Source organism: Hoplias malabaricus, unplaced genomic scaffold, assembly GCF_029633855.1.
Source record: "Hoplias malabaricus isolate fHopMal1 unplaced genomic scaffold, fHopMal1.hap1 scaffold_106, whole genome shotgun sequence".
In the NCBI taxonomy this organism is placed as follows: domain Eukaryota; kingdom Metazoa; phylum Chordata; class Actinopteri; order Characiformes; family Erythrinidae; genus Hoplias; species Hoplias malabaricus.
The window spans coordinates 1-13,623 of record NW_027101178.1 but is presented as its reverse complement, the minus strand read 5'-3'; the positions used below and the strand labels follow the sequence as shown (position 1 = coordinate 13,623).

The 13,623-nt window shown below is 42.8% G+C and overlaps 1 protein-coding gene across 2 annotated transcripts; it reads left to right on the top strand.

The window, feature by feature from the left end:
- Positions 1-400: 400 nt before the first annotated feature.
- jmjd8 (jumonji domain containing 8) lies at positions 401-12,916 on the top strand. 2 transcript variants are annotated; one of them, XR_010800037.1, is made up of 10 exons: positions 401-543; positions 3,279-3,368; positions 6,301-6,349; positions 7,715-7,811; positions 7,891-7,959; positions 8,877-8,996; positions 9,934-10,001; positions 11,566-11,700; positions 12,232-12,414; positions 12,504-12,916. XR_010800037.1 is itself a non-coding variant. In XM_066659323.1 (9 exons), exons 1-9 carry the CDS (start codon positions 461-463, stop codon positions 12,582-12,584), a joined length of 792 nt encoding a protein of 263 aa, XP_066515420.1. In that variant the 5' UTR covers positions 401-460; the 3' UTR covers positions 12,585-12,911. The 2 variants fall into 2 exon arrangements, 1 of the variants encoding a protein (XP_066515420.1); XM_066659323.1 differs by lacking the exon at positions 12,232-12,414 and having other exon boundaries at positions 12,504-12,911.
- Positions 12,917-13,623: the final 707 nt, after the last annotated feature.

Below are 13,623 nucleotides of genomic sequence, written 5' to 3'. Positions count from 1 at the left end.
GTTCCTATGCGCCTCTAATTCATTAATCGACAAAGATATAACAGATATTATGGATTTGAGACTTATCTGAAAGCTGGAAAAAATAAATAAAATAAAATAATAAAAAAAACAAATACAGCTTTAAATTGTTTTGTTTATAAACGTATCATTTTTTAAATACGAGGGGAAAATATACGTTTCTCAGTGCGTATATATATTAATATAGATTTACACATAATTATAATACATACGCACATAAAATTATTATATATACGCACTGATTAACGTATGCTAAAGCGTTGACCGTTGAGCGTTGTATTATTTACAACAGCAGTGAAGATCAAAGCGCACTGTAACAGAGACCACGCCCCCCAGCGTGGCGTGGCGTGCGCTGATTGGACGCCGGCAGCAGGAGAAAGCATTGAATGAATGTAGAGAAGTGGACGTTGTAAAGTCCTGCGGTTGAGCGTGTTTTGAGTTCATGGCCAAGTTTTGGAGGTTTTTGGGATCATATGTTCTGCTCCTGTTGTTCCAGTTAGTGAAGCTGGAGGATAACGGAGGCTGGTGAGACACTACACTTTTCCCCTTTCTCGAATTTCATGCGGTTGTAAAATCATTAACGTTTAATGTAGATGTAAAGTAATACTGTGACGTCGCTCTCGTTATCTCTCGGGCTGCGTCCCAAACCGCACTTCAGTATCAGTAGTAGTTTTATGTAAACCCCCAGATTGTAAAGTCTCCACGGAAAAGCTTGAAACAAACTGGGACGCGGAAGCAGCTGCACATGAGTCTGAGGCGCTCAGCGGACTTTACAAATGCGTAAATGTTAATCCACAGATAAAACACAAGTCATAAATATGTTTCACTGTTCACAAATTAACACATCCCAATCTGTGTCTCACAGTCTGCAATTTGTACAAATACAGTACAAATATATGTATATATATATATATATATATATATGAAACCGGCCAGTGCAGACTGACCAATTAAATGTTTACAGAGATGGTTATCGACCAATAACGGTAGCTCTACAGTCAGACCGTCCAATCAGAAGATTTTAGGCTACTTCACCACGCCCCCTTCTCACTCAAGCGAATCAATCGGAGTAGGGGAGGGCGGGGCTAGTTTGTGAACGCTTCTCGAAATTCTATGTAAGCTCTAGAAAAACAGAATCCCGGACGTTTGTGAAATTCCACCCAGACATTTTTTTAAGTCTAAAAAAGAGGACATGTCCGGGTAAAAGAGGACGTCTGGTCACACTAGTTTAAATTTACATTGCAAATATTTGTAAAGTCATAGTTTCAGATTTAAAATGTATTTGTAAATTTTAGAAACTGCGTTTGTGAATCGAGTCACTCACAAGTTTTCCGTGACGTGCATTTGTTAATTTCCTCACGCGGGTTTTTGGATTTTGAGACATTCCTTTCGCCTGTTTCTCTCAGGGCCGCAGCTAAACAACCCCCTGTAGGCGGGACTATGACTCCATTGGCTGCCGCAGTAAATGATAGACAGCTATCTCTGGCTGCCGATTGGCTAAATAAGTGATGACCAATGAGAAACGCATATTCTGTTTCAGAGCCATGGGCTATCTACCTCGCCCTCTGGCTGAGGGAGTGCATCTGTCTGAAACAAATTACCCATTTTAACAGTCCAATCTCGAAATTACAAAACATATCAGTCCCACATCAGTCCCGTATCAGTCCAATAAGCAACACGGTTTTAGTCCAATTCAGGGTCGCGGTGGGTCCAGAGCCCACCTGGAATCATTAGGCGCAAGGCAGGAATACACACTGTAGGGGGCGCCAGTCCTTCACAGGGCAACACACACACACACACACACACATATTCACTCACTCACTCACACCTACGGACACTTTTGAGTTGCCAATCCACCTACCAACGTGTGTTTTTGGACTGTGGGAGGAAACCGGAGCACCCGGAGGAAACCCACGCAGACACAGGGAGAACACACCACACTCCTCACAGACAGTCACCCGTAGGAAACACACACAGACACAAAGAGAACACACCACACTCCTCACAGACAGTCACCCGTAGGAAACACACACAGACACAAAGAGAACACACCACACTCCTCACAGACAGTCACCCGTAGGAAACACACACAGACACAAAGAGAACACACCACACTCCTCACAGACAGTCACCCGGAGCGGGAATGGAACCCACAACCTCCATCAGGTGAAATGCGAAAGGAAAGTCTCAAAATCCAAAACCTCGCGAGAAGAAACGAACAAATGCACGTCACGGAAATCGCAGACTGTGAGACACAGATTGGGATGTGTTCATTTGTGAACAGTGAAACATATTTGTGACTTGTGTTTTATTTGTGGATTAACATTTACGCATTTGTAAAGTATTTTGAGGCTAATCTCTCTCCATAGAGCACCATCAGCACTAGGATGTGAAGCATAGGAAGTCCACTATCCAATACAGGGGGCCCTCGACTTACGTTGATCCGTTCCTACGTCGCGTCGTAAACCGATTTTCTGTGTAAGTCGGAACATACGTACATACTGTACGTAAATATCATACTGTACGCACTTATCCTATCCTAACACCTATCCTCCTCGGTCCCGAGCCGCGTAACCGTGTATTGTTCCGCCGCGCCGCGCACACCAAACACGAAGTTCACGTTACGATGTTTACGACGCAAAACCACTTAAGTCGAAACAAGGCTTTATACAGTAAATGGGAGATGTGACGTAACCACGGAACATCGTAACTTGGGACTAACGTAACCCCAGGACCTCCTGTACATTGGAAATGAGTTTAAAAGGTTTAATGATGTACACACTTAAAAATGATAGTTCTACAAGGGTCCTTTATTAAAGGAAATGGAACTGTATAGAACCATTAAATAATCTTTTGCAAGATTAAACGTTTCTTCATTAATGGAGAATGTGCTGTACATGATTATATACAGCACACTTTAGAAACCCTTTAATCATTCAAAAGAGTTCTATATAGAACCCTTTTCTTTACCAAAGGACTCTTCTAGAACCTTTATTTTTAAATGTGGAACTAATCATCTTACATTACTTCATGACTTCACTAAGGTTTTCATGGCTGAATGCCATTAAATCTTCTCAGAAATGTACCTCCTAAAACCTTTTCAGAATCTGTTCAGTGCAGCAAAGGGAGAAACACCATTAGCTATGATTTCAGCGGAAAAACGGGGATGAGCGTGTTTCCAAACTTGTGGCCATTGAGTGTAATTTTCTGTAGGTTTCTTAAATGTAATTTTCTGTCTTTAATAATGCTGTAATTTCTAGGGGACTTGATTCAAGTCTTAGTGATGAAGGTGCCTGCAACGTTGACGTCCGGGACGTGTCATCCATCACACACACAGAGTTTTTACAAGAGTGAGTCTATGCACTTGCACGGAAATAAATACATCCATTTTTGTCATGTACTATTTTAAAACTTTATGGAGTCAGATGGAAGCCCAAATTTAGAACATAAACAAAATGAATAACCAAAAGTAAGCAAGCCATAGGTGAGAGTGAAGAGGAAAACCTCACTTGGGAGGAACCCGACCCAGAACGGGGGAATCCACCCTCCTCTGGTCAAACAATTCTAAACAAAGGAGCTTTAATTCAAACATAGGTATAGGTAGATGCATAGGTAGAAGCAGCCTCATAGTCTGTATGAGTTGTGGAGGCCTTCTGTACAGATCTGAGCTGAAATTGTTGGTGCATCAGGATGACAGATGCCACAGAGTTGCAAGCGTGGAGCGTAGCATATGTCAGGAAAACAGATACTTACAGTGCCTTGCGAAAGTATTCGGCCCCCTTGAACTTTTCAACCTTTTGCCACATTTCAGGCTTCAAACATAAAGATATCAACCCATCCATCCATTATCCACCGCTTATCCGGGTCCGGGTCACGGGGGAAGCAGTCGGAGCAAAGAAACCCAGACCTCCCTCTCCCCAGCCACCGCCTCCAGCTCCTCCGGGGGTATACCGAGGCGTTCCCAGGCCAGCCGAGACATGTAGTCTCTCCAGCGTGTTCTTGGCCTGCCCCAGGTCCTCCTCCCCGTTGGACATGGCCGGAACACCTCACCAGGAAGGCGTCCAGGAAGCATCCGAACCAGACGCCTGAACTCAACTCATTTCAGCTGCTTGTACCCGCGATCTTGTTCTTTCGGTCACTACCCAAAGCTCGTGACCATAGGTGAGGGTTGGGACGTAGATTGGACGGTAAATCGAGAGCTTTGCTTTTCTGCTCAGCTCTCTCTTCACCACAACGGACCAGTACAGAGCCCGCATTACTGCTGTTATATATGTGCAATCGTGAAGCGGAATGAAATTTATTGGATGTGTCAAACTTTAACAAAGAAAAAACTGAAAAGTGGGGTGTGCAATATTATTCGGCCCCTTGCGTTAATACTTTGTAGCACCACCTTTTGCTGCAATTACAGCTGCAAATCGCTTGGGGTATGTCTCTATCAGTTTTGCACATCGAGAGACTGAAATTCTTGGCCATTCTTCCTTGCAAAACAGCTCGAGCTCAGTGAGGTTGGATGGAGAGCGTTTCTGAACCGCAGTCTTCAGCTCTTTCCACAGATTCTCGATTGGATTCAGGTCTGGACTTTGACTTGGCCGTTCCAACACCTGGATACGTTTATTTGTGAACCATTCCATTGTAGATTTGGCTTTATGTTTTGGATCGTTGTCTTGTTGGAAGATAAATCTCCGTCCCAGTCTCAGGGCTCTTGCAGACTCCAACAGGTTGTCTTCCAGAATGGTCCTGTATTTGGCCCCATCCATCTTCCCATCAATTTTGACCATCTTCCCTGTCCCTGCTGATGAAAAGCAGGCCCAAACCATGATGCTGCCACCACCATGTTTGACAGTTGGGATGGTGTGTTCAGGTTGATTAACTCTGTTGCTTTTACAGTTCGATTTTGGTTTCATCTGACCAGAGCACCTTCTTCCACATGTTTGGTGGGTCTCCCAGGTGGCTTGTGGCAAACTTTAAACGAGACTTTTTATGGATATCTTTGAGAAATGGCTTTCTTCTTGCCACTCTTCCATAAAGGCCAGATTTGAACAGTGTACGACTGATTGTTGTCCTATGGACAGACCTCAGCTGTAGATCTCTGCAGTTCATCCAGAGTGATCATGGGCCTCTTGGCTGCATCTCTGATCAGTCTTCCCCTTGTTCGAGATGAAAGCTTAGAGGGACGGCCGGGTCTTGGTAGATTTACAGTGGTTTGATACTCCTTTCATTTCAGAATGATTGCTCACACAGTGCTCCTTGGGATGTTTAAAGCTTGGGAAATCTTTTTGTATCCAAATCCGTCTTTAAACTTCTCCTCCACAACAGTATCTGGGACCTGCCTGGTGTGTTCCTTGGTCTTCATGATGCTCTCTGCGCTTTGAACAGAACCCCGAGACTATCACAGAGCAGGTCATTTATACGGAGACTTGATTACACACAGGTGGATTGTATTTATCATCATCAGTCATTTGGGACAACACTGGATCATTCAGAGATCCTCACTGGGGGCAGAAAAACATTGCACGCCCCACTTTTCAGATTTTTATTTGTTAAAAAAGTTTGACACATCCAATAAACTTCTTTCCACTTCACGATTGTGTCCCACTTGTTGTTGATTCTTCACAAAAAATTAAAATGTTATATCTTTATGTTTGAAGCCTGAAATGTGGCAAAAGTTTGAAAAGTTAAAGGGGGACGAACACTTTCGCAAGGCACTGTATCTCAAAGCAAGTAAGCAGGAGACCTCGACTCTGGGTTCCATCAGCATGGTGTCAGACCAGAGGTCAGTCATTAACTCTGAAAACAGTCGAGAGATGACCTTAGTTCTGTTTGGATTTATGCGGTATTAGAGCATAAAAATATTGTCAAGAGCGCCGCTAACGACTCCAGCAGATCTAACTATAACAACCGAACTAAAAGGAGAATTTAGACCTTTGTTTCTTTAGTAAATGGTTAGTGCATATATCAATTTGAACATAACAGTGTATTCTTAGGTATATCTACATATATGTATCCCTAGACATCTACAGTAAGAAGCAATTTGGATTTTGCAGAGATGTTTAAGTTTTTTCCCATTGGTTATAAATGGTTTGCAATTTTAAATCCTCCAATTTTTCAGTGGGACTCTAGTATCTTCAACACATTTTTTAGAAACCAGTATTAATTTGTTTAATCTGTAATTTTGATGTTTTAGATCACTCTGTAGAAACATGTCATTTTTATTTGTTTTTTAATTTTCATAAATCAGTATGCATGATGTGTGTGTGTGTGTGTTTCTTTTTCTTTTGACAGATATGCCTACACAAAACCTATAATACTTAGAGGACTCACTGATAACACAGTAAGCCTTTAAGTTCAATTTATTTACTATCTTTCAAAGAGAAACTTGGTTTGCAGGCAGTCACTAACAATCCCATCCAATCACAGTAGACTATAAAATAATAAAACACATGAAGCTTGCTGACACCCTGTGATCTGACCGCAGTCACACAGCTCCAGGGGCCTGAAGGTTGTGGGTTCGATTCCCGCTCCGGGTGACTGTCTGTGAGGAGTGTGGTGTGTTCTCCTTGTGTCTGCGTGGGTTTCCTCCGGGTGACTGTCTGTGAGGAGTGTGGTGTGTTCTCCCTGTGTCTGGGTGGGTTTCCTCCGGGTGACTGCCTGTGAGGAGTGTGGTGTGTTCTCCCTGTGTCTGCATGGGTTTCCTCCGGGTGCTTCGTTGTCCTCCCACAGTCCAAAAACACACATTGGTAGGTTGATTGGCGACTCAGAAGTGGTCGTAGGTGTGTGTGTGTGTGTGTGTGTGTGTGTGTGTTGCCCTGTGAAGGACTGGCGCCCCCTCCAGGGTGTGTTCCTGCCTTGCGCCCAATGATTGCAGGTAGGCTCTGCACCCACCGCGACCCTGAACTGGATAAGGGTTACAGATAATGAATGAATGAACGAATGAATATTAAAGTTTTCAAATCAGGTAATAAATTGAGATTTCTTAAGGGTCATGTTTGTATTTTGATCAAAACACAACTCTTCATCAATCACTTTATCAAGATACTTATAACTTCTAACCCTTTCAACAATGGTACCATCAGTAGTTGGATGTCTTTATTCATTTGTCTAAAATCAATGATCATTTCCTTCTTTTTTTTCAAGGTTAAGCTTCAAGAATGTTTCTTTACACCACAGCACAAACTCATCATTATTGGTCCATGACTATTCTTGCAGTCATGAAGTAGACTGACTATGACAGAGTCAGCATATTTAAAAATATAACTATCTTCATACTGATTTGGCATTCATTTCTATGTGGGATAAACAAAAGAGGGGATAAAGCACAGTAATCGGTCTGTGATATGATAGAATAATGTTGTGTTTATTGAAAGTTTCAGATTACAGTCTATTTATTTGAAAAATAAACTGAATCGTGACAAAATGAAATAAGAAAAGGAAGGGGAAGAAGATGGCATCAGGCCGGTAGAGATTATGTTGTGGGAAGAATTAATACAATCCTGTAACAAATCCATTCTGAAATAGCGTACGCTTATTGTATTTTGGCGTGTAGTTATCTGTGGAGCTCCACCTGGAATTTGGAAGTGTTTGATGATGGTGGCCTACTTTTGATCCTTATCCTAAGTGGATTTTATTTTTCTTACTTTGGCACGTTATGTTTTGATTGTGGGATTTCTGAGTGCTGTTTTGTGATGGCTTCTTTCAGAAATTCCGCTTCCTGTGTTCCAAGACCAGTCTTCTGAGGGAATACAAAGATAAAACTGTTCGACTAAGCACTGCAAACACACACTCGTACAGGAAAGGTACAAACTCCATTTACATTGCACAAAGAGAGGGTCAGATTTATGCACACAGTAAACTCAATGTTTTTTCCCTTTGCAGTGGACGTGAAATTTGAAGAATTTGTGAGATTCCTGTTGACTCCTCAGTCTGAAGAAACATTGGGCAGTGGTCAGTACCTCACAGTTACTCTGAGCAGACATCACATGACCCGCCTAGCAGCATCTTAACACCCACTAAAGATACAATATGAAAGAGTTAACAGCACCCCCAGGACCACTTGGGCTACCATTACCTAACAACACAAAAACACAAGCTAACACTTAAACAGTCGAATGGAATATCATAATATATCCTTAGAAACAGCATAACAACCAACCTGGAAGCCATAGCAACAACCTGGCAAAACCACAGAAACCGGATAGGATACCGTTACAACACCCTAGCAACTAGGCTGGCAACACACTAATGACCACTAGGGTGACCAGACGTCCTCTTTTTTAGACTTACAAAAATGTCCGGGCGGAATTTCACAAACATCCGGCATTTTGTTTTTCTAGAGCTTACATAGAACTTCGAGAAGTTTCGTTCACAAACTAGTCCCGCCCTCCCCTACTCCGATTGGTTCGCTTGAGTGAGAAGGGGGCGTGGTGAAGTAGCCTAAAATCTTCTGATTGGACGGTCTGACTGTAGAGCTACCGTTATTGGTCGATAACCTTCTCTGTAAACATTTAATTGGTCAGTCTGCACGTCAGTAGTTGCCCCCCCACACACACCCTTCTGGGGAACTGTCCTCTTTTTCACCATCTCAGATCTGGTCACCCTAGTGACCACCGAACTAAAGACACCACCTTGGAATTGCTACAAAGTCGCTCTGCATTTTATTCAGAAATACACTTAATATGCATTATATTGTTATTTACTATTATTCAGTAACTACTATAGATAATTTAGTATATGCATTTATTTACAGGTACTGGGGATTAATTCAGTAACTGCCATAATCACCTTTAAATAGACCTACATTTTTCAATGTGACATTGCAGTAGACTTTGTTTGCTTTATGACTCTGTGACTGTGTGTTTCAGATACACTGTATTTCTTTGGTGATAATAATTTTACCGAGTGGCACTCTCTGTTTGAAGAGTATAAAGCTCCAGTTTACGATTTACCACACACAAGCCCAGCGTACAGCTTCGGAATCGCAGGTACGTTACCAACACCTAAAAACATTACATTGTGAAGTAATTTATAAAACATTTATTCATTGACATTCTGCATTTACTCTGTATTTCTCGGTTTAACTGGAACAAATTAAGTGAGAAAAATGAATGTCTTTATTGCTGTGGTTTGCCTGATTGGTCACAGTAGGTGGTCTCCACTAATATGAGTGCTTTGGTCTGGATTTTTCAATGTACAACCTCTGGTGGCTAGATACGAGAACTACAATAATACCAGACACTCGCTTGAAATTGCCTAGTGAACCTTTCAGTGTACTGAATAATTCGCAGTAGTGGGGAGTAGTGTCGCAGTCACACAGCTCCAGGGACCTGGAGGTTGTGTGTTCGATTCCCGCTCCGGGTGACTGTCTGTGAGGAGTGTGGTGTGTTCTCCCTGTGTCTGCGTGGGTTTCCTCCGGGTGACTGTCTGTGAGGAGTGTGGTGTGTTCTCCCTGTGTCTGCGTGGGTTTCCTCTGGGTGACTGTCTGTGAGGAGTATGGTGTGTTCTCCCTGTGTCTGCGTGGGTTTCCTCCGGGTGACTGTCTGTGAGGAGTGTGGTGTGTTCTCCCTGTGTCTGTGTGGGTTTCCTCCGGGTGCTCCGGTTTCCTCCCACAGTCCAAAAAACACATGTTGGTAGGTTGATTCGGCGACTCAAAAGTGTCCGTGTGTGTGTTGCCCTGTGAAGGACTGGCGCCCCCTCCAGGGTGTATTCCCACCTTGCGCCCAATGATTCCAGGTAGGCTCTGGACCCACCGCGACCCTGAACTGGATAAGGGTTACAGATAATGGATGAATGGATAACCAAGTTTTTGATATGGCAGGAAATCATTGTTTCTTCTTCTGTGTATTTTTAAGTGTCTCTCTCTCTCTCTCTCTCTCTCTCTCTCTCTCTCCCTCTCTCTCTCTCTCTCTCTCTCTCTCTCAGGTGCAGGTACTGGAGTGCCATTTCATTGGCATGGTCCTGGCTACTCCGAAGTCATCTATGGTAGAAAGGTGTGTGTACATTTTAATGGTGTATCTCAGGCAATCAGTAGTAGTTAGGTAGGTTTACTAAATATTTGTTAAATAATTGATGTATTTTTTCTTCAACAACTAAAAGTATTAATAATTGTAACTATACGTTATCTTTCGCTATGTTGTTTGTGGTAGTTTGAGATGACAGATTAAACTTGACTTGAATGTGCTAAAAAGACTGTATGGTTATGTACTGTAGTTAAAATTTACAACTGTATTTATACACCCAGTGTGGATCGTAACTTCTTACATTAACTTGAATATAGGGCTGGGCAATTACATTCAGAACTTCTAATCGACATAATCTTGTCTATATCAATTATTTGGATTATTTTTATTCTGTTATGGGGCGGCACGGTGGCACAGCAGGTTAGTGTCGCAGACACACAGCTCCAGGGACCTGGAGGTTGTGGGTTCGATTCCCGCTCCGGGTGACTGTCTGTGAGGAGTGTGGTGTGTTCTCCCTGTGTCTGTGTGGGTTTCCTCCGGGTGACTGTCTGTGAGGAGTGTGGTGTGTTCTCTCTGTGTCTGTGTGGGTTTCCTCTGGGTGTCCGTAGGTGTGAATGTGTGTCTGTGTTGCCCTGTGAAGGACTGGCGCCCCCTCCAGGGTGTATTCCCGCCTTGTGCCCAATGATTCCAGGTAGGCTCTGGACCCACCGCGACCCTGAACTGGATAAGGATTACAGACAATGAATGAATTTTTCTGTTATGTCCCCACTGTTTGTTTATGTACTGTTTAAAATCACACTACCAAGCTGTAGTCACGTAATTCTGCCACATCGAAGCAAACTAAACACAGAGGCCGACAAAGCTACTTGAGCAGCTAGTACCAAAGAAAAAAACAGTGTCTGTGGTTTGGACGTGCTGTGTTTGACTATGATTAAGACGACACAGAACAGAAAGAAGTCAAATGTAAATTATGAGAGAAAAACAAGAGGGAAAAGCTCCCAGCGACATTAGAAACAATACCCCATATTTAATACTGGAGCATATTTACAGCACAAGCCTCATCACTGAACTATGTCAAAAATACAAAAAAAACGAATCGTTTATTAATCGGAACCGTGGTAAAACGTTAAACTAATTGTGATATTGATTTGCGCTCATATCACTCAGCACTAGCTGAACACATGGACATAAGTAAACACTGATGGATGTGGCTCGCAACACATTTGATGCAACTAATGAGGTAATTAACTCCTTCTAAAGCTGAAGTGAGTGTGATGAATGAAGGAGAAAACTACAACATGGAGGCAAGTAGCCAGTAGCCTGCCAGGAATAAGACTGACAACCACTGTTGTAAACAAACTGTGCTGATAGGTGCTGGTTGTATTAAGAAATTCCAGTGCAGTTGTAGAAGGTACTCAGCAGTTAAGATATCGTTTGAGCTGCTACTTTTGTAATTGTACTACTTTTAAATGTATTTTTTTCCAATTAACGATACTTTAATGTGAGCAGCTATTTAAGACCCACTACACATTTCTGCTGTGTATGTGAATATGTGCACTATGTATCACTTAAGGTGTGTGTGTGTGTGTTCCAGCGCTGGTTCCTGTACCCCCCTGATCATCCTCCTGAGTTTCACCCCAATCACACCACACTGTCCTGGGTCACACACTCCTACCCTAACCTGGAGTCACACAATAAACCACTGGAATGTACCATCAAACCAGGAGAGGTGATTATAAACACGTTACTCTCTCTCTCTTTTTCTCTCTTTCTCTCTCTCTCTCGCTCTTTCTCTCTCTCGCTCTCTCTTTTTCTCTCTCTTTCTCTCGCTCTATTTCTCTCTCGCTCTCTTTCTCTCTCTCGCTCTTTCTCTCTCTCTCGCTCTTTCTCTCTCTCTCGCTCTATTTCTCTCTCTCGCTCTTTCTCGCTCTCTTTCTCTCTCTCTCGCTCTCCCTCTCTCTCTCGCTGTCTCGCTCTTTCTCTCTCTCGGTCTTTCTTTCTCTCGCGTCTCTCTCTTTCTCTCTTACTCTCGCTCTCTATTTCTCTCTCGCTGTCTCTCTTTCTCTCTCTCTCACTCTCTCTTTCTCTCTCTCACTCTCGCGCTCTCTCTCTTTCACTCTCGCTCTCTTTCTTTCTCTCTCTCTCTCTCTCTTAATCACCAACACCAGTGATCACTAGCTGTACATTTTAAAGCCACATTTAGCAAGAAGTCTTTGAGTCGTTTGAAAAGTCTTTGAAACCATGAATGTGATGATTTAAGGATGCAATTTATAAGACGGACAGCACGGTGGCGCTGCAGGAAGTGTCGTTGTCTCACAGCTTCAAGGTCCTAAAGTCGTGGGTTCAGATCCCACCTCGGCTCACTGTCTGTGATTCCCAGTAGACCCACAACAACCCTGAATACGACGAAGCGGTTACAGGACATAAATAAATGAAAAAATTTGTAAGATGCTTTGGTCTACATTAGAAAAATTCCATTTTAATTTTAGGTTCCTTTAAAAACACCTTTGTGTGTGTGTGTGTTTGTATTAGGTGCTTTATTTTCCAGACCGTTGGTGGCATGCTACTCTGAACCTGGACACAAGTGTTTTCATCTCCACTTTCCTGGGCTGACCTCTTAATTCTTAGGAAAGGACTAATACGAATATCTTATTGACTGCCATTGCTTCAGCTGGACCAGTCAGAATCACTCAAATCACTCCGGGAGGACCATTTGGAACATGTAATTCTGATTTCACTGCAGAGGACCAATCAGAACTCCTCATCGAATGGCATAGCTCTAAGAGGACCAATCAGAACACACTATTTACTGACAACACTCCCAGAGGACCAATCATATTTGCACATTCACAAACACAGCATGTAGGGCTTGCAAAAAAACTTTGTCTTGGCACATAAAAACTACTTGATATACGTTATATGTGATATTTCTCTAAAGATTAATATCCTGTTATCATTCAATTCGTTAATAAATCAATTCTTAGGTTTTTTTTAAAACCTTGTCTTATCAGATGAATCCATAAGATTACATGTTCTTTTAAGCATTATTCAAAAGAATGTCTAGAAATGTGTTGAGCAGATCATTAAAAATTACTTTATTTGTAGTCAAAGAGGGTGGCACGGTGGTGCAGCAGGTAGGTGTCGCAGTCACACAGCTCCAGGGGCCTGGAGGTTGTGGGTTCAATTCCCGCTCCGGGTGACTGTCTGTGAGGAGTGTGGTGTGTTCTCCCTGTGTCTGCGTGGGTTTCCTCCGGGTGACTGTCTGTGAGGAGTGTGGTGTGTTCTCCCTGTGTCTGCGTGGGTTTCCTCCGGGTGCTCCGGTTTCCTTCCACAGTCCAAAAACACAGGTTGGTAGGTGGATTAGTGACTCAAAAGTGTCCGTAGGTGTGTGTGTGTGAGTCAATGTGTGAGTGTGTGTGTTGCCCTGTGAAGGACTGGCGCCCCCTCCAGGGTGTATTCTCGCCTTGCGCCCAATGATTCCAGGTAGGCTCTGGACCCACCGCGACCCTGAACTGGATAAGGGTTACAGATAATGAATGAATGTAGTCAAAGAGAGAATAAGAGTTACGGTTTTGGCCAGGAGCACATCACTCATTTGATCCTTGATTAATTTATCACATTTTAATAGATTATCTTTTATAACAAACGTTTA

Coding starts and splice junctions, on each gene's coding strand:
- jmjd8 (XM_066659323.1), top strand. CDS start 461: ATGGCCAAGTTTTGGAGGTTTTTGGGATCATATGTTCTGCTCCTGTTG. Junction 7,812..7,890: donor CACACACTCGTACAGGAAAG/GTACAAACTCCA, acceptor TTCCCTTTGCAG/TGGACGTGAAATTTGAAGAA. Junction 8,997..9,933: donor GTACAGCTTCGGAATCGCAG/GTACGTTACCAA, acceptor TCTCTCTCTCAG/GTGCAGGTACTGGAGTGCCA.